Below are 21,395 nucleotides of genomic sequence, written 5' to 3' on the forward strand. Positions count from 1 at the left end.
TCATTGGGATAAAAGCCACTGTCTTCTGTGTGTCTTTGTAACACATCGAGGGTTAAATATATCGAGTTACAGTATATCTTGTGACACCCTCCTCTTCCAAAGCCTGACTTACACTGCATTATTATTATTATTCCCTTTTTTTCTTAGAGTTGTATTTTATTGTTACTCAGTTATTTATGTATTTATCATCTTTTTTATTTAAATTTAATCATTTGATTTCGTTTCTTTCTGCGATGTGTGTGACCCTGGAATCATCATTTCCTTTCCTTATTTTTTTCTGGTCAATTATTGATTAATTCCTAAAATCTTAAAGGAAAAATAGAGGGTTTAGCTGAGGATATGAGCTAAATAGGATTCTGGATTCTGGTCCTTTCATCTTACAGATTGAGCTAAAATCTGCCCCATTCTGCCTGATTCCACTGATCTATTCCAATGCTCTTTTATGTTCTTCTCATCTTCCTTATTAGAAGTCACCCATCAGACTGCAGTACAAGAGCGCCCTCCACTGGTGAAGCATCATATTATAAAACAACAACAAAAGCTCATTTCAATTCACAATCATTTATTTGTTCCTCTACAAAGACTCCATCTGGAAATACAAACAATATGTACAGTGCATTTTTTGCTTTCATCAAGTAAACCTACATCACTGACTGCGCACGAACAACGTTGATTGTGAAGCTACAACGAATACATTTTTAGAGTTTTTGACAATCTTTCAAGTGAATTCCAGGTATGTTTTCAAACTCAAAGCCACGATTGGCAAGAGCAAGTAAAGTTCATTAAAAAAAAATCAACAAAGAACTGTTTTTTTCTCGGGACGCTGCAGACGAGTCAGCAGCACACACAGGTAGTAAATCCTGTTTCAATGCTACTGATTACAGCCCAGTTTGTTCCTGATAGACTCTCTCTGTCTCTAGTGGTTGTAACAAGTGGATATGGAAATGGTTTATGTATTCATTAATGATTCCAGCTGTTGATTGGTGTGTGTGTTGATCTGCTTGCAGAGGCACATTGATTTGATTTGCACATCTATCTCTGGGTTGAACCAACACACAAGATTAAGAGTGAGCAGTGAGCAGCGTAGTTATATGTGTCACTCTTGCCATGATTATCTTAAATATCTCAAAAAGGATGTGTTTGGTTTCAGGTTGATCAGGCGAACATGTGAAACCAAAAATATTCTGGGCTAATGCCTCCTTTAGATGTTGGCAGTGGAGTGGGGGGAATACATTTACTCAAGTCCTTCAGTCCAATTTTGACTTACTTTTATTTAACTTGAGTATTTCCATTTTCTGAGACTGGATACTTCTCCTCCGCTGCATTTCAGAGGGAAATATATTATGTTTTACTGCCTAACATTACTCTGATAGCCTCAGTTACTTGAATTAATTTAGATTAATGTACAGAACATAATCAACAAATAATTGATCATGAACTTTACTGATCCCTTGGTGAGATTCATAAGCTACCTGGCACTATATGAAGTAAATTAATCAAGAATGATAATACATTACATTATTCATATTAATCTGAAATGTGCTGTTTTGCATAGCGAGTACTTTAATACCTTTATACTCATATTTTGATGCTATTACTTTGACTTCAGTTAAGTCTTGAATGCATAACTTGTAACGGAGTACTTCTACACTGCGTATTAATACTTTGCATAAGCTAAAGATCTACTTCTTCCTCCTCTGGATGTTGATTTGGGAACTTTTTTTATGGCATCAGATGTTGGACTGTCCCGTTCTCTGTGATGTAAAGACACCTGAGGACCTCCTCTATTCTCTGCAGGTGATTGTCTCCTCTTTTTAAGTCGTGGAGGGTCAAAACACAGGGTCTATTTTCTGGGGTGGATTTCAGCCAGAATCATCCGCGCTGTCCTTCACCTGCTCCTCAGATCCCTCAGCCTCGCAGCTGTCCGTCTCCTCCTCTATGGCGAAGCGCGTGTCCGCGGAGGAGCACAGGGAGCTGATGCTGCTCTGCTCTGTGCACAGCGTGCACGCCAGCGGAGACGGGGGCACGCCTTCGTAGTGGAGGTGTCTGAAGTGGTTCCCGTGGTTTCCACAGAAAGGCACGTGGTTCACGCAGAAAGGCACCTGCACGGCGGGCAGCTCCGGGACCGCGGGGGGGAAATTAATGGTGTTTTTCTTCGGGAACGCGCCCCACTCCCGCTGCTCCTCCTCGTGCACGAGGCGCGTGAATATGTTGGTCCTCTTCTTCTCCCTCCTTTTGGAGCGGAAGTAGCCGAGCATTATGCCAGAGAGGAAAATCCCGTAGAAAGAAATGACTATTAAAATGTACAGGTACGCGTTCCCGTTGCTCTGCTCCGGCTGGGAGTGATCGCTGCTCTGCGTGTGCAGGGAGAGCAGTTTGGGAGACAAGGTGGAGTTTTCCACGTGCTCCATGTTATATCAGCGTAGAGACCTAGAAAGTACACGGGAAAAGAAACAAAAGTACATCCATAAATATGAGGAGTGTCTCCACTTTTACGCACGCTTTACGCACAAGGAAAGATCCTCTGAGAGTTGAGTTCAGCTGTTCAAGGGATTGCGAAGGGATGAAAACTACGAACAAAAACTTGCATTATTATACTACCATAACTATCATACAATTTCACTTTTCACATTTGGGTAAAAAGTGACCTTTGTACACCTTAGGCCTGTTGCATGATTGCACAAACAATGCAAACAATTATTAATCAATATTTGACTTTTTGTTGCGTTTCATAAAAAGTAAAGTGTGGTCTGAAGATGTGAGCTTGCTGAACCCTAAGGCATGTTGCAATGGATAATTCAATGCCTCACTCTGCCAGGAGATTTTGCAAATGACTTTCAATGCATGTATTTGTTGGTTTAAAAAAAAATCTACTTTAAAATATATTCTCCAGTGTTTGATTATACCTCAATAAATATAGTCTGTCAATAGATTCTTAATTGGTTTGATTGGAAAGTTTTGCACTTTTAGTTTGCATTCAATTGTTTAAAAAGTTACCAAAAGTCAACACAAAATCACTGAAGTCTATGTTAGGCTTAGAAGTACATAAACAAAGCCTATAAACTGTGAACTCACCAGACTGAAGATTTAATCTCATGTGAACCGTCACCACTTGTCTGTTCTCGCAGCTCTCCTTGAGTTTTGGCAGCAGTGCTAAATGGTTGCAGTTATATATACGGAGTCCTCGGGGTGTCATGAGTCACATGACGCAGACTGACTGTATGATGTGTCCTCTGTCTATGGAAGCCGTGCAGGGAACATATGTGAAAATAAAAAAGGAAAATAAAATACGCAGCGTGTCCTCAAACATTATTCACGTCTCCAGGGGGTTGTAATGAAATCATCAAATGCCCGTGAGTATATCACACTGACAGAGTCCAGCAGGAAGACACCCGAGGGAATGTGATGGAAAAATACATTTCAAGGATAAATGTTTACGAACTGAATTATTAATCCTAGACTGTGTGAGGATGCCTGGGCATATCTACAATACAAATTAGCACTGCATTGGTTCTGTTGACTAAAAGCTAAACTACATTTTTTCCATTGGATTTCTGGATATCGTATGGTCACCTGACTTCAGGTCACCACCGCTAAGCTAAAGGCAGGCTAATGTTGGGCTATAAAGGAACTACAGCACGGTCACATGACTTCACGTCACCACCGCTAAGCTAAAGGCGGCTAATGTTGGGCTATAAAGGAACTACAGCACGGTCACATGACTTCACGTCACCGCCGCTAAGCTAAAGGAGGCTAATGATGGGCTATAAAGGAACTACAGCACGGTCACATGACTTCACGTCACCACCGCTAAGCTAAAGGCAGCTAATGTTGGGCTATAAAGGAACTACAGCACGGTCACATGACTTCACGTCTCCACCGCTAAGCTAAAGGCGGCTAATGTTGGGCTATAAAGGAACTACAGCACGGTCACATGACTTCACGTCACCGCCGCTAAGCTAAAGGCGGCTAACGTTGGGCTATAAAGGAACTACAGCACGGTCACATGACTTCACGTCACCACCGCTAAGCTAAAGGAGGCTAATGTTGGGCTATAAAGGAACTACAGCACGGTCACATGACTTCACGTCACCACCGCTAAGCTAAAGGAGGCTAATGTTGGGCTATAAAGGAACTACAGCACGGTCACATGACTTCACGTCACCGCCGCTAAGCTAAAGGCGGCTAACGTTGGGCTATAAAGGAACTACAGCACGGTCACACGACTTCACGTCACCACCGCTAAGCTAAATGCGGCTAATGTTGGGCTATAAAGGAACTACAGCACGGTCACACGACTTCACGTCACCGCCGCTAAGCTAAAGGCGGCTAATGTTGGGCTATAAAGGAACTACAGCACGGTCACATGACTTCACGTCACCGCCGCTAAGCTAAAGGCGGCTAATGTTGGGCTATAAAGGAACTACAGCACGGTCACATGACCTCACATCACCACCGCTAAGCTAAAGGCGGCTAACGTTGGGCTATAAAGGAACTAGGTAACTATCTAAAAGTGAATGCTCACCCAGAGACCAAAGCTAAAATTAACAGGCAGTGATTTTACTGTTTACTATTAACTTTAATGGGGTCATTATTAGGGTGTCTCCTTTTTATAAAATGACTGATTTAATTCAATAATCTGACTGAACTCCTCCCTTTTCCACCAGACACACTCAGTCAGATCTGTCTGACAACACGGGGATGATGTATGTCTACATACCGTAATACATGGTCAGCATTAATGGATGAATTGAATTAGATTTAAATGATTTCTTTTATTGAATCAGTGAGGGCTGGTTTCACTCCTCTCAGCTGCAGCAGAAATTAATATATGTCGTCATCTGTCTGTCCTTTAGCCACATGGACATCACACCCAAAAGGAATACAACAAAACACATAGGTTTCTGGGATTAACATTGAATTTGTATTTCTGTAATTTATCGTAGTAAAATATCCACATTTAAATGTTAACCTTTGTTTATATGAACATTTTTATTTAATGTTTTGTTAACCTAATGTTTATTTAAATAGAAGTAAAATTTTGATTTTGATTTCGTTTTTTTTATTATTCAAATTTAATTTAATTTTTTTATATTTATTTAATTTTTACATTTTCCATAATTCTAAACATTTTATTTGTGGTTTTATTTGTTTTCCCTTTTTTAAATGAACTCTTAAATGGTGCAAATGCTACAAAATCCAATTACCCCTTAATTCTTATTAATACTTAACATTTTATTATATTTACTTGGTGATTGTGGCAGAAATCTTTCATTTTGTCCTCATAAAACAACACACCACTCCTGTGTATAGACCAAACACAATGTTTATTTCTTTATTTGGGTATTCCAACAAGTAACAGACAAAACGTTGATGCACTTCTGTTAAAAGGCAGGCTCTGGATGCAGAGAGAGGAGTGGAGCTCCGAAACAGGTCTTTGATAATAAAGTATAAATTAAAAAAAGAGACTTTGAATGTGCTTCCCCTGCTGATCACAGCTCCACAAACAGATATGTACACGGATGGAGAAACATCAAGTTAAAAAAATCAGTCAGGGGTTAGAAAGGCGAGAAGGCAACAGGTGTCACATTGTGCGCGGAGCTGGGGCCATTTTTAATTTAAGGGATCATACACTGAGTCGTACTCGTGCAGAGGACAAAATGTGCAGCTTTAAGCTAAGTAAGCACAGAAAAAAAACATACCCACACACACAGAAGTCGCTCTGACAAACGCACATCGAGAAAGCTTTATTTATGTCCTGTCGGTAATCAAATGCCTTATTTGGACAGAAATGACACGTTTTCCTATTGCATGATTTATCATATCGTTTCATCTGTAATACAAGCAAGTCAATGTGCATTTTTGTGCACAAAGTGGTCTGTACACGCTTAAAAAATATACTCTATCACCAGAGGAAAATACATCAGACTAAACATCAGTGTTTCCTTTCTTTTGAAATAGTTTCTGTCATGTTCCTATAAAAGGCTTTAAGGCTGATGGAGGAAAGATCACATAACCTGCTCTCGTTTGCCCTCAAATGGCTTTGTGCTTTGGTAACAAGATGTGCTGACCGTGGGAGACAAAGCCTGAGCGACTGTGGGTGGGAGACAAAATAAACCACTCGAAATATGTGAACAGAAAAGAAACAAAACCGTCTCCTGACCTGCAGGAAAAAGGACTTTAAGACCTTTACGTTAAAAAGAAAGAGGATCAAACCGAAGTTTAGGACAGATTCAAAGACCGAAAATAATGTCTATTATCTTAAACAAAGAGTTCAACAAACATCTGTTTCATAACTCACATCTGGAACAACACAGATCCCCACAAAGAGGTCATACACCTGGGCGGAAAAAGGGGGAATGCATCAGTGGACAGTTTTCTGTTTTCTCTCTCAGTCTCTCTTTAGATATAAATTCCAGCTCCATGATTTGGTTGCTAACACCCTTAACCTTCTTCCTGTTAAGATTCAACACCGATTCAGGTCACGGTGGCTCTGTTCATTTAGATCGAGTGGTGACAGGGTACTGGGAGCGTTGGTCTGTGCTTTAACGGTGAACAATGCTTGTCTCTTATTTCCCTCCGTACATCCTCTCGATGTCGACCTGGTAGTGTGTTTTCAGCTCTTTGCGTTTGAGCTTGAATGCGTCAGTCACTAATCCCGTCTCAGGAGTCCAGGGCTCCGGGCTCAGGCAGATCTTGCGGGGGATCTCAAAGCGCTCGAGCTGGGCTGCGACAGAAAAAGACGAAGCATTAACTTGTAACTGGACCCTAAAAGGTTCTGACATTAGCGGTTCCCACAGAACTGGACCCCATTTGCGGTAGAAACAAGGGAAGAGGTTTAGCTTTCCCACGTGTGTTTTCTTTTCTAGGTACTCTCGTTTTTTCCTCTCTGGCAAAGACTCTCTTTGGCTTCTCTTTAGTCCTTTGAGTGTAATATATTTCAATATTACCAAACCTAGAGTGTCACAGTTAAAAATGAACATCATCCAGAGCAGTCATCATTATTAGGACTGTAACTACAAGTACAATTTCATAATAAAGGGATTCTGATAAACAAATGATCTGCTGCTCATTTTGGTTGATATGTAAAATGTCAGAAAATTGTCAGTTTCTCTTTAAAAGTCGTGTTTTTTACGGTAAAACCCAAAGATATGAACTTTAATATGGGATAAACCAGAGAAAAGCCAAAATGAATGACAATTAAGAGGCTTAAGACACCGTTTTCTGACATTTGTGTATGACAATGACTATTACATTTACCCTTAATTATCCAAAAAACTACCAATTAGTTTGCTGTCAATCATCTTATTGATGTAGATCTACTCAATATGTACTAGCAGCTGAGTATAGCATGCTAACCTGTCCGAGCCAGCTGTATTTTAAAGTTGTATTAAAGCCTTCATTACTAGCTGGTCTCATTACATTATTATTTGAATAGTTGGGTCTCTGAGTTGAAAGTCTTCTGCTAATAATAGAAAGTTACTTATAAATGCATCAGATTTAGCCAAATGCTTGCAGAGGTGTTTATGATACTATTCATTAGTGAACTCAGAGGAATCAGTGTTTTATTTTTGGGGGAAAGCAAACGACATACTACACTGATGGTAGAACCGTAGTCTGTAAAGAGTAGGACTTCCTCTCACCCTCTAGAGCCGCCTCAGTGAGGGTCTTGAGCACCAGCTCCTCCACAGCCTTGCTGTTGCACAGATCCTCGCAGGAGCCCCGGATACCGTACTGATCCGCCAGGGCCAGCAGGTGCTTCTGATTGGGCACCACGAAGCCAATCACGTACGTCTCATCGCTGCAAAAGGTGGGAGAGGACAAGATGTCAAACACACACACTCCAGCACATGCACTCTGCTCTGCATCAGCCAATGGGCTTGCTTCTTGAGAAAGTGCAGTCATTAAGCAATGCTGGTATTTTTCGTGTGTATTATGCATGTTAGGCCCAATAAGGCGATGCAGCGCATACATGTGCATGCACAAACCATCAATTCTGCACCAAGAGAGATTTTGACCCATAGAAGGAAATGTAAACAATGCATGCCTGAGCAGAGTGTGAACAGATTGAGTATCTTTAAGACAGTATCTGGTGCTGAGTCACAGTCTCACAGAGTCAGATGACACTAGGTTAAAGGCGCCCTGCAGAGGTTTCTTGTATGGTGTTACTCACCAAAAACCCTAATGTGTGCATCTTTTTTTCCCTTATAAAACATCTACAAGTTGTTGTTTTTCCTGCCTTTGTGTTTATTGGTGCATTACTGCCACCTGTAGATTATAATGTTGGGAAACCATTGGCAGGAGAGTGTTGGTAACTCGCGTGCTAGTGCCCCATGTCTTTGTGCATGAGAACAAACCAAAACCGGGGAATGATCAAAACTCCAAATGGGGACTCTAATGTTTAACGAGGGTATAAACTGTTTACAGGAAGTTCCTCTGTGTACATGGAGTCCCTGTGACTCAAATGCAGCAACGAACTGACACTGAAGCATGGGGGTATGTATTAGGTATTGATATATGGATTAATCCAAAGTAGGCTTTTTGTTGGAGATGTCAATGCAAAGAGGAAAATACCAACTACTTCATTGATCCGTTTACATCCAACTGAAGATGTAGACAAGCATGGCGAACACAAACATGGTAAACCCTCTCCCCCGATACAGTAGTGTAGTAGTGATATGTACATATAGCATCTCTTTAAAGTGGTATCTGTTTATCAATGCAGAACCTGGAGGCAGAGGGACACGGTTCTGCTTTCAATATGTTGTTACAGCCAATCAAATCAGAGATAGGTTTGGTTGTTAAACAGTCCGTATGGAGAGCAAAATTACCGATCCCTATCTCTCTGTCTTTGAACTTCAACATCACATCAAGATCGGAGTAGCTTTTCAGACTTGAAAGATGACTCAGAGAAAAGGAAGTCTTGACCCGGATATCCGACAACAAAATATTTGGTTTTGCCCCCAGAGGCTTATGGTTGACGGATTGATATGGCTTTTTAGTTAAGGCGCTAACACACACACACACACACACACACACACACACACACACACACACACACACACACACACACACACACACACACACACACACACACACACACACACACACACACACACACACACACACACACACACACACACACACACACACACACACACACACACACACACACACACACACACTACCTGTTGGCGTAGGCACAGATGTTGTCGACCAGAGGGCAGTTCTTCAACATGGCCTCCACCTTTCCCAGAGAGACGTACTCTCCTGCCTGCAGCTTCACCAGGTCTTTCTTACGGTCTGGAAACAAAGACGGCAGCCTGTAAGAAATACTTCTTGAAAAGATGAAGGAAGAAGCTGGGGGAAGGAATCATTTTCCACTGGGCTTCTGACCAGTGTCATCTAGATAACAGAGGGATGTGGGGAGTACTGGCTGACTTAAATCAACAGAAGTGTGGAGTAATTCTGGGAAGTAAGGTGCAATCAGATCTTTTTGAAAGACTTCCTGCCAGACTGATGGATGGAAGGGGAGGAGAGATGTTGCATGGGAATGTTTCAGAAACCTGGGGCTCGACATTGGTGTAGTAGTTTGGAAATGCTGATCATTTGGAAATGTTAAGCTATCATTTTCTACTCTACACTTCCACCCAATGTCCTCACCAATGATCTTGAGGCATCCGTCTTTCTGAAACTCTCCGATGTCTCCCGTACAGAACCACCGCTGGCCGTTCTGGTCTACGAAGAAGTCCTCATTTTTCGACCCGTTCTTGTAGTATCCCATGGTGACGTTGGGTCCACCCACCAGGATCTCTCCTCTTGGATTTGGCTTGTCGGTGCTACGATAACCACCTGAAGGCAGTCGGTAAATGTAGATGTTTGGAAATGAAATGACAATGAAACACTTCTTTCAATTATGGTTTTGGACGGAAAGTTCACTTTTACAATCTAGTGCTGGTGTGGAAGCCAAGCAGGCTATAAACTCAACTTGATCAAGTACCAAGATTGAACTGAGAGTCATAAAAACGAGTTATGATCCCTGGCGTAGAAAGATGGAAGTCGTACAACAGAAGAAGGAACATAAGTTTCCATACAAGGAAATCCTGACTGGGGTACGATTCATGTTTGATGGATTCAGAAAAGTGTTGGATTGGGTCATGGAATCTGCATATGTGTGTGTGTGTGTGTGTGTGTGTGTGTGTGTGTGTGTGTGTGTGTTCATGCACACTCACCCTCCACCCAGTCTTTGAGCTTCATCTCACAGCAGACCAGGGGGCCTCCCACTCTCCCTGTGCTGTAATCCCACACTAAAAACAAACACACACACACACACACACACACACACACACACACACACACACACACACACACACACACACACACACACACACACACACACACACACACACACACACACACACACACACACACACACACACACGTGATGAGAGGCACGACAGTTATTACCATAGCAACACGACCTCATTTGTTCCCTCGCCATGCAAACCCCATCCCAAAGGAATGTCCAGTGTGGTTTTCTTGGGTCAAAGTGAGACAGTGGAGATGGTTCAGTCTGGGAAAAATAGGCTGGAGGTATTGAGCTCAAGTTCAAAACTGATGTATTGATATCCAATTAGTCGTAATACACCAATTAATATACACACGGTACAGTATATGTTGAAGATAAAGGTCAACAGTTTGACCTTTATCTTCATATTGTTATATATATTTTAAGACACTTATTGGTTTTAACTTAATATGTTTATATGATTATTTTAATTTATTTGATCTTTTTATTGCACACTAACTTTAATTTCTGCATATATTAACATTTTTATTTAATATTTAAATTGTAAAAAATTCACTTTTTCTGTTTATATTATTATTTTTATTTATCTTTTATTTAATTCCACTTACTAAAATGGAGCAACCGTCACAAAAACCCTATTTCCTGAGAAAAATACTCAGATTCTGTATCATATTTATCCAGCTTTGGTGTATTAGTGGCTTCTTTTACTCACTTTTTAAGAGAAAAAGCAAATGAAGTTTTTTAAACCCTGTCATTTGTCTATCTGACCCTCCTGAATGAAACACTTTGTCAACATGTCATTTTAACAGGGGTCTGAGTGTACGATGCACTGTGATCCTCTCCAAAGCAGCATCTCCCACCCACGCGTGATTTATCTACTTATTATTTTTATCGCACTCATTTTCCCATCAATGCTGCAAATTATCTTTCCATCCCCATGTCCTCCCACTGCTTCTATCACATATTGAAGGTTGTGGAAAGTCCATTTTTTCATCCAAGTAACTTCCCAAAATTGCTCATGATGCACAACTTTCACAGCCAATCACTACTTCAGTTGCACTCTTTGTTAAAAAAGCAAACGCAGATATATTGAGGTTCTTTCCCATTTGGATTTGGCAATAAATTAGACTTGTATCAGAGGCTAGTTGGATTTTGAGCAAAATATGGGTATTTTCAAAATAAAAGCATTGAAGGACATTGCGACACACCTATATACCGTATACTCAAATTGTTCTATAAAAAAGCAAACTGACAGATATTATGTATAGGAATAGATCGTTTTCATTAGTCCGAGACATTTTGTAACAGCATTATGTTACAAAATGTAATTAAAAGACGGTACCTCATAACCTCTCTGTTCCTCAGCGCTCGTTTTCTCAACCTCTATAACTTCACACTGCTGCCTCTAGTACAAACCCTCTTTGAATGAGGGACAGTGTAGGAATACTCTGTTACAGTAAAGCAGAAGTACTCTGATCTTGTAGAAGAAGAAGATTCAACTTTATTGTCATTGCACAGAGTACAAGTACTAGGACAACGAAATGCGGTCTCTGCATTTGACCCATCCTAGTGTTAGGAGCAGTGGGCTGCCATTATGTACGGCGCCCGGGGAGCAGTGTAGGTAATCAGTGTCTTGCTCAGGGACACCACGGTGGCACTTGGTCTTTCGGGGACTTGAACTGGTGACCTTCCAGTTCCCAGGCCAACCCCCTATGGACTTCGCCACCACCGCCCTACTGTTGTTGTACTTTGTAGTACTCTTGTACTTGAGTAAAAGTAGAAGTACTCAGATCTTGTTCTTGAGTAAAAGTAGAAGTACTCAGATCTTGTTCTTGAGTAAAAGTAGAAGTACTCAGATCTTGTTCTTGAGTAAAAGTAGAAGTACTCAGATCTTGTTCTTGAGTAAAAGTAGAAGTACTCAGATCTTGTACTTGAGTAAAGTAGAAGTACTCAGGTCTTGTACTTGAGTAAAAGTAGAAGTACTCAGATCTTGTACTTGAGTAAAGTAGAAGTACTCAGGTCTTGTACTTGAGTAAAAGTAGAAGTACTCAGATCTTGTTCTTGAGTAAAAGTAGAAGTACTCAGATCTTGTTCTTGAGTAAAAGTAGAAGTACTCAGATCTTGTACTTGAGTAAAGTAGAAGTACTCAGGTCTTGTACTTGAGTAAAGTAGAAGTACTCAGATCTTGTACTTGAGTAAAAGTAGAAGTACTCAGGTCTTGTACTTGAGTAAAGTAGAAGTACTCAGATCTTGTTCTTGAGTAAAAGTAGAAGTACTCAGATCTTGTACTTGAGTAAAGTAGAAGTACTCAGGTCTTGTACTTGAGTAAAGTAGAAGTACTCAGATCTTGTACTTGAGTAAAGTAGAAGTACTCAGGTCTTGTTCTTGAGTAAAGTAGAAGTACCAGAGTGTAGGAATACTCTGTCTCAGTAAAAGTATTGTAAATGTTCCTCCAGTGAAAGTAGAAAGTACTCTCCTCTAAATGTACTTAAAGTAGCGACAGTAAAAGTAGTCATTGTCTGATTGGTCCATTTCAGAATAATATCTCTGATATGTTTTATAATGATTGATCATTAAAGTGTTCTCAGAGCTGGTAAAGGTGCAGCTAGTTTGAATGGCTTTGTATACTGCAGGGTAGCTGCTGGATTTACTGCAGGTAACTAAAGTCTGATTTAAGGGAGATTATATTTACCATCATTAATCCTAATCTGCCTGTCGACTAAATACATGTAGTGGAGTAAAAGTACACCATTTACCTCATCTTTTTCTATTTCTTTAACTCTCTACTTTGTGACTGTGATTACTGCTTACGCTCGCTTATGGTCCCCGCCCCGCAGGTCTCCGTCAGGCCGTACCCCTGACCCACCGGGCAGCAGAAGCACACGTTCATGAAGCGCTGCGTTATGGCGGAGAGTGGCGCTCCACCTGATAACAAAACCCGCGTCCGACCTCCCAGCAGAGAGCGAACTTTCCTGAACACCAGCCTGGATAGAAAAACGGGGGGAGTGGAGGGTAAGTGAATCAGGGAATACAACGGGGAGGTTCTTCATACCTCTTGTCGAAATGCCACTGATACCACTCACTTGTCACACAGAGGTGTGCTGTATCCTTTGGAGAGCTGCTCCAGTTTGTAGTTGTAAGCCAGAATGAAGAGCGTCCTCTGCAGACAGCTCATCTCCTCCACCTTCGCCATCACGTTCTTGTAGATACGATCCATGATCTCCTGGAAGGGGAGCAGAACAAGAAGGAGAACCAATGAGATATAGGGTGAGAACAACATAATAGATACTGTCTGGTAGCCACTGTGATGTGACCCAGTGGTTTGTGGACTACAGAGTTTGGCGGTCTTGGTTTTTTGGAACCAGAAGTACCTATTTGGCAAAGAGTACCCAAACTAAACAACACTGCTGTAGCGACCTGTCAGTCACAAGGTAGCCCCACCTTAAAGCATACCCTTGTTAAAGGTCTATTTTACTCTAAATGGGATTATGATTTACAAAATGAAGAAGAAGATGATTCAACTTTATTGTCATTGCACAGAGTACAAGTACTAGGACAACGAAATGCGGTCTCTGCATTTGACCCATCCTAGTGTTAGGAGCAGTGGGCTGCCATTATGTACGGCGCCCGGGGAGCAGTGTAGGTAACCAGTGTCTTGCTCAGGGACACCACGGTGGCACTTGGTCTTTCGGGGACTTGAACTGGTGACCTTCCAGTTCCCAGGCCAAGCCCCTATGGACTTCGCCACCACCGCCCTCACATCATGCTGTATTGAAAAAGACTCAAAACCAGAGATTGAGACCATGAACGCGTCAAGAAAATGTTTACTGAGGTAATAAATGAAGTGAGAAGTATGGTCATTTTCTCGTAGACTTCTACACAATCAGGCTTATATTTGCAGAATGCAATGCAGGTTGGATTTACTCTTCAGACTATGAGATTGGCAATGGGGCAATATGTAGGACCCATGCAGAGGAAGATAAGATAAAGAAAAGGACCAAGACACAATGGGATTGTATATAAATGTTGTTCCCAAAAGTCCTGTTTCTGTTATTTGTGCTGAACTAAAAGTTTGGGACAGCCAGAGACACATCAAAATAGATTGTGCCAGACAAAACCAAAGTACTGGATCTTTGGGACGGTTAACGTAGCTGAAAGAAGCTGAAGTTACTGGAATATCATCCAATCTCAACGCCCCAGCTGTTGAGTTTCTTTTCACTAATGTCATTAAATGTTAGATTTAAGAGGCCCAGAGCTCGTAGAACAAACAGATCTCATACAGAACAGAACAGAACAACCTTCCATAAATATAACACGTCCAGAGGATCTGCCGAGCACAATCTGTATCACACATGCTGCATCACGGCAAGCCTCCCTAAAGGATTACTCACAACAACTGACTGTCAGAACCAGAGGAAAACCAAAGGAATCCACAAGAATATAGAGAAAACCAAAGCTTTTTTTCCACATAAATTGTTTGGCATGGTACAATGGAGTTGGTGTGAATGTATACATGAGGTTGGCTTATTGTAAGGGTAAAGAACAACAGAGAATATGTACAAGCATTGCCAGGAAAATGAGATCTCAGCATAATTTGGGACATGGTAAACTGACTGATATGGCAATTAGCAAACATTTGGTCTTTAGGAGGCAGACAAAACACTGAAAGACACACAACCATACTTCAGCAGACATATGTTCAGCTTATAAAGCGTCAACACTCTAAAACTAAGCAAACTATTGCCAACTTAAACTTCAAGCAGACACAGAGCAACATTAGAGTTACGCAGGTTCAACTTTGCCTTTGCAGCTTGATGAAAAACTTCATCAGCAGAGATGGGAACTAACTAAGTACATTTACTCAAGTACTGTACTTAAGTTATTTCTACTCCACTACAGTTCAGAGGTAAATGGTGAACTTTTACTCCACTACATTTATTTAGTTGCTAGGCAGATCTGGATTAATGATGGTAAATATAATCTCCCTTAAATCAGACTTTAGTTCACCTGCAGTAAATCCAGCAGCTACCCTGCAGTATACAAAGCCATTCAAACTAGCTGCACCTTTACCAGCTCTGAGAACACTTTAATGATCAATCATTATAAAACATATCAGAGATATTATTCTGAAATGGACCAATCAGACAATGACTACTTTTACTGTCGCTACTTTAAGTACATTTAGAGGAGAGTACTTTCTACTTTCACTGGAGGAACATTTAGAATACTTTTACTGTGACAGAGTATTCCTACACTCTGGTACTTCTACTTTACTCAAGTACAAGACCTGAGTACTTCTACTTTACTCAAGTACAAGACCTGAGTACTTCTACTTTACTCAAGTACAAGACCTGAGTACTTCTACTTTACTCAAGTACAAGATCAGAGTACTTCTACTTTACTCAAGTACAAGACCTGAGTACTTCTACTTTACTCAAGTACAAGATCTGAGTACTTCTACTTTACTCAAGTACAAGATCTGAGTACTTCTACTTTACTCAAGTACAAGACCTGAGTACTTCTACTTTACTCAAGAACAAGATCTGAGTACTTCTACTTTACTCAAGTACAAGATCTGAGTACTTCTACTTTACTCAAGTACAAGATCTGAGTACTTCTACTTTACTCAAGTACAAGACCTGAGTACTTCTAGTTTTACTCAAGTACAAGATCTGAGTACTTCTACTTTTACTGAAGTACAAGATCTGAGTACTTCTACTTTACTCAAGTACAAGCTCTGAGTACTTCTACTTTACTCAAGTACAAGATCTGAGTACTTCTACTTTTACTCAAGAACAAGCTCTGAGTACTTCTACTTTTACTCAAGTACAAGCTCTGAGTACTTCTCCCAGCTCAGCCTCTCAGAATGAAGTGGATTTGGCTTGGTTTTCTTAGTCTGGGATGAACTGGTGGAAGGAGCCGTGCTGTACTGGGAACAGGAATATCTGAGGAATTAAAATTATTTTCGTTTCTTGGCTAGGACACCGCTGCATGCCTGACGTTTGAGATTCCAACTGCGTGAAAAAGAGAGAGAGATTTAACTCAAATTAAAAAAAAACTCATCATCCAAATCAGTAGTTTCTGCAAAAGCTGGATGTATAGGTAATTGGGGGAAAGGGCAAAACCTAAAGACAATAAAACAGCTGGTGTGTGATTGTGTGTGTGTGTGTGTGTGTGGGGGGGGGAGCTTCAGTGAGAGAGGAAGTGGACTCTGGATTTGTGCAGCAGCTCGTCGTTAAATCACAGCAAACCATTTGTACGTGTGTGTGTGTGTGTGTGTGTGTGTGTGTGTGTGTGTGTGTGTGTCGTGGGGATAACCACATGGGGCTTTCTCACGTTCTGTTTACAGCTGTGAATGGTTCCAGACACTGGGGCCCTCTGACCTTTACACTACGACCACTGGGAGATGGAAGGGGGGGGGTGGGGTGGGGGGTGGTGTATTGTCTACAAACTAGCAACTGTAATGGAAATATAAAGTCATACAGTCAGGGGTTTAGTCGTTTGACATTTCCTCACAGCAGTACTTAAGGTTTGTGATGCATACGTTTGTAAAGACCTCTCGTCACTCAACTTCAGGGTTTAAATCAAAACAAATCAGACAGTTTTAATGATAGTTACGCCCATTCGACTCAAATGTAACATCGACCTCTATGCTTTGATTCTGGCTTTTTTTTATCCTTCTCTTCCCTCCTTATATCTACACTTCCCCCCCCCCTTTTTTGCAGCATGTTAATGTTACTTGCGCTTAAAATGCATGCATGACGAGTGGGAAAAAGTCCAAGAAATGATGCGTGGAGGACAGTTTTGGTATTATAGTGCATGGTTACTCATTTGATTTGTAACTTGGAAATGTTTTAACTTCTGCGAGCTCACCAGTTATACTGTAATCTTTAAAACACAGCAGGAATAAGTTGTAAACACAACCTTGTAAATGGGATAAAGTGCAACTATTGATTGCTGTTTTAGAGCTTTTTCCACTGAAGATGCTCTGAGATTGGACCAGAAGTTGCGAGTCAAATAATGCATTTCTTGGGAATCCACAAAGAAAACATGAATTCTAGAAACAGATCGAGCAGATCCAGGCCTGCAGGACTCAAACAGAGATGCTGAAGAAACAGAATAGTGTATAATGCATGGAGTGGAGCTGAGCTGACTCTCTCTACGTACCGGGACAGCTGCCATCAGCGTGGGCTGCAGGACGCTGGTGTCTCCTTTGCTTCCTTTCTTGATCTTGGTTGACTTTGGGTGGGAAAAAAGCAAAAATGATTCAGTTTACCAACCACAAAAACCTGAACAGATTCAGATTTCTGCACGCTGTTATTTCCTCTTCTTAATGCTGTTCTAAAAGTCTACAACATTGATGCATTTGGCACTGTTTTTCTTTTAATATTGCAGGAGAAAAACCAGTCCAGTTTTCAGTGGTTTTTTTCACCTGGTCAGCGAGGGTCTGAGGGGACGAGTATCCGATCCTGCAGCCGTGAGCGAGACACACCAGCTCCGCACTGAGCTCCAGAACATGAGCCAGAGGCAGGTAGCCGATGTAGGTGTCCTCCTCACTGTGAACACACACACACACACACACACACACACACACACACACACACACACACACACACACACACACACACACACACACACACACACACACACACACACACACACACACACACACACACACACACACACAAATGATCTACTGTTATACAAGCATTATTGAATCCTGCAAAATGTGGCCAAAATACGCTTTCCAAATACATTTCATTTTATATCTCGATGCTGAATTTGTATATTTTGATAAAGCCTGCGTCTTGTAAGTCAATAAATATTCTACATTTAATAACCAAATCATAAGGCCAATTTCTAGATGCACCTTATGAATGAAATACTGACTGTTTTAAGTAAAATTATAGAAAAATATTCATTTAAATGTCAACAAAAATGCCATTTTCAAATTAAAACCCCTCTACTATAGTTTAGATTTTCTATTGTAAGCTTGTTATCGTAACTTCTGATGACATAGTTGTGTTTCAAGATAATTGAATGATGATGAACGATTATATTGAATTATGAGCTCTAATGTCAGTAGACGTGTCTGCTCTTCACTGCGTACACCAGGAGGTTTGATATGACTTCACACGGAAAGTACAGCCATCATTTCTCTAAGAAATCAGATCGCTATCCTAAACCCTTTAACCTCCTTTTTTGTCACCCTCACTCCCCCCTCTCGTACTGAACTCCCTTCCTTCTGCACATCCTCCCTCCCCCGTCCCGCTCCCCAGAGAGAAGAGGCGCTTTTTGTTTTAATGTAAACATTCGTGTCATATGATGGAGCTGCCCCATACTTCTGCACGTGCTGAGTGGAGGAGTTAGCATTTATTATTCCTGCTTAGGAGACAACCTCAAGCAGACATTAGGGAAAGAGGAGAGTTCAATACAGGAGGGAAGGGGGATAATTCCCTCACTGTGCTGATATAATGCCTTTTAATCTGCTCATAACAAAAATCTCCACCAGTCAAATGGCTTGAATTGCTTTAGGTAAAAGGAATAGTTCAACATGTCTTTTGTGCTGTATCACCATGAGGTAGAGGAGAAGAGTGATGCCTAAATATGAAGAGACAGTCAGCTCCTAGTTAGCTTAGCATAGCACGGAGACTGGAAAGAGTGGTAAACAGCTAGCCTGAGACTTACCTAGCTCACAGAGCCACTGCTCAAATGTTTATAATTGAGACACAGAACCGTACTGTACACTAACTCTGCATGAAAAACACATTACATTCATTAAGCTGATGCATTTATCCAAAGCGTCGTACAATAAGTGCAATAAAACATAGAAAACTAGAAACTTAGAACAGGAAGAAACCTGCAAGTTCAAGATGCCAAGTGTGTGTGTGTGTGTGTGTGTGTGTGTGTGTGTGTGTGTGTGTGTGTGTGAGGTTTAATGACCAAGGTGCAGTGGAAACTGATCTGCGATGGAAGATGTTTAGACTTTGAGTATTCCTGATATCAATAGGGAGCCCATACTACCAAATAGACTCTAAAATTATACCAATTATGCTTAAAATCAGGCGCTACATGATCAAAAACTCTACACACATCTTGTAGAAAATGTGCTGCATGTCTTATTCTAACAAAATGTCTATTATATAATATCTAGCAAGCCTTTAATACTAAAGGTTTACTACAGTGTGTGAAATATCTCATGCATGTCTCACATATTTTATGGAGGTATGTTTGTGATTCTTACTTCAGGTTGGGGATGCGCTCGGCCATGCCCGTGAGGCCGGCGATGATGTTGCTATGGGAGATCATGACGCCCTTGGGGATGCCCGTGGAGCCGCTGGTGTACATGATGACGGCGATGTCCGAGGGCAGCGGCGGTTTACGCTCCCGTGATGCTGGGATGTGAGACACACACAGATTAGATCTCAAAAAGATGTTCACATGTGGTCCCAATCCTCTTCTCTACGTGATGTCTGTTTCCTTCCTATTAGTCTATTGACTTATCTATTAAAGCTGCTCATTGAGATTTACAATCAAGAGCTCTGATCACAAAAAGGGATATTTGTGCATGACTTTAAGGCAGCGTAATGATCCCTCTCTTGGGTTCCTGTTTGAGTACACAAGTAAAGATAAAGTTAGTTTTAAAGGGGGAAACATTACATTACATTCTGCTGAAGCTTTTGTCCAAAGTGACTCCTAATAATCAAAATAAACCATGAGGATTCAAACTACTAATTCCGGGTGTGCTAAGCTAACAGCGGAATCACTCAAAAACAAATCTGAGGATGGAAGAAGGGAGGACTGAAGATGAGGGCCTCTCCTCCTCCTCCTACTTCTCCTAGGATCCGAGGCGTGTAGGAGTGTGAGAGTTGATGTCATGTGAAGTTATGAACTTCCTCTCCTCTCTCCCTCTCTCCTCTCTCTCTCTCTGCACACCACCAGCCTCTCTTGTTGTGGGTCAGTCAGTTCAAGCGGCCACAACAGAAAAGGCGAAGAGGGGCCGGAGACTTTTCCTCTTCCATCCACTCCTCTAACTGAATAAGCATCGTATCGACCTTAATCTGACACAGATGTGAGCACTTCCTTATTCTCATGACCTAATGGGACTGATACCAATCCATCCCCCCCCCCCCCCCCCCCCCACAAGTAAAAAACAAAAACACCAAAACCATCCCATTTTAAAGGGCAGTTTCTGACCTCTAAAATAATAAAACAATGATGTACTAGTGCAATATTTGGTAAATGTAAAATATGTAAGAAGAGGAACGAAGACTTTTCTTTTCTGTTACACAACTTTCTTTACGAATAAAAACTAAAATAAGTATTTAAATATTTAAAATACATTCAAAAAGTGTTTTCTTAGGGTTTTATCTCCAAGGTTTTTGTTTTTATTATTATTATTATTGATAATATAATTAAAACATCTGGTGCACATGCTCTGGGGGCAATTATTGAGTGGTGCATTGATGGCGTATTTCTATAGTCCGACCATAAAGGTGGCATCTCCCTGGCTACAAAAAGCCAATGGGATTTTTCCATTGGCTTTTGTAATATTGAAGGAACTAATTTCTGTGGCAAGCAAGCGTTTATAGTTGTTCCACGTTTTGTTCAACAGGATAATTTCCACATATCAACATCACTTTCAATACTTTTAAAATGTAATGCAATTGCTAGAAGTAAAAAGCTCATGTTGGGCTATAAAAGAACTACAGCTCGGTCACATGACTTCACGTCACCACCGCTAAGCTAAAGGCAGCTAATGTTGGGCTATAAAGGAACTACAGCTCGGTCACATGACTTCACGTCAACACCGCTAAGCTAAAGGAGGCTAATGTTGGGCTATAAAGGAACTACAGCACGGTCACATGACTTCACGTCTCCACCGCTAAGCTAAAGGCGGCTAATGTTGGGCTATAAAGGAACTACAGCACGGTCACATGACTTCACGTCACCACCGCTAAGCTAAAGGCGGCTAATGTTGGGCTATAAAGGAACTACAGCTCGGTCACAGGATTTCACATCACCACCGCTAAGCTAAAGGCGGCTAATGTTGGGCTATAAAGGAACTACAGCACGGTCACATGAC

At 41.2% G+C, this 21,395-nt stretch overlaps 2 protein-coding genes across 4 annotated transcripts in view; both read right to left on the reverse strand.

Moving 5' to 3' along the window:
* Positions 1–545: 545 nt before the first annotated feature.
* Positions 546–3,127, reverse strand: kcne4 (potassium voltage-gated channel, Isk-related family, member 4). Its single transcript, XM_063907850.1, has one exon. The coding sequence runs from the start codon at positions 2,409–2,411 to the stop codon at positions 1,863–1,865; it is 549 nt and encodes a 182-aa protein (XP_063763920.1). The 5' UTR covers positions 2,412–3,127; the 3' UTR covers positions 546–1,862.
* A 2,181-nt stretch (positions 3,128–5,308) lies between these two features.
* Positions 5,309–21,395, reverse strand: part of acsl3a (acyl-CoA synthetase long chain family member 3a) — a 32,651-nt gene continuing 16,564 nt past the window's right edge. For all 3 annotated transcript variants that reach the window (XM_063907645.1, XM_063907646.1, XM_063907643.1), the window contains exons 6-15: positions 19,554–19,704; positions 17,742–17,865; positions 17,477–17,548; positions 13,393–13,532; positions 13,121–13,293; positions 10,233–10,307; positions 9,664–9,852; positions 9,189–9,303; positions 7,644–7,801; positions 5,309–6,727 (exon numbers count right to left, since the gene is read on the reverse strand). In XM_063907645.1, coding sequence (XP_063763715.1) covers positions 6,570–6,727; positions 7,644–7,801; positions 9,189–9,303; positions 9,664–9,852; positions 10,233–10,307; positions 13,121–13,293; positions 13,393–13,532; positions 17,477–17,548; positions 17,742–17,865; positions 19,554–19,704 — 1,355 coding nt within the window. In that variant the 3' untranslated portion in view covers positions 5,309–6,569. The remainder of the gene's footprint in view (positions 6,728–7,643; positions 7,802–9,188; positions 9,304–9,663; positions 9,853–10,232; positions 10,308–13,120; positions 13,294–13,392; positions 13,533–17,476; positions 17,549–17,741; positions 17,866–19,553; positions 19,705–21,395) is intronic.

This window comes from Eleginops maclovinus, chromosome 18 (assembly GCF_036324505.1).
Source record: "Eleginops maclovinus isolate JMC-PN-2008 ecotype Puerto Natales chromosome 18, JC_Emac_rtc_rv5, whole genome shotgun sequence".
In the NCBI taxonomy this organism is placed as follows: Eukaryota; Metazoa; Chordata; class Actinopteri; order Perciformes; family Eleginopidae; genus Eleginops; species Eleginops maclovinus.

Bases quoted from the DNA above. Each gene is read 5' to 3' on its own strand.
- kcne4 (XM_063907850.1), bottom strand. From the start codon at position 2,411: ATGGAGCACGTGGAAAACTCCACCTTGTCTCCCAAACTGCTCTCCCTG.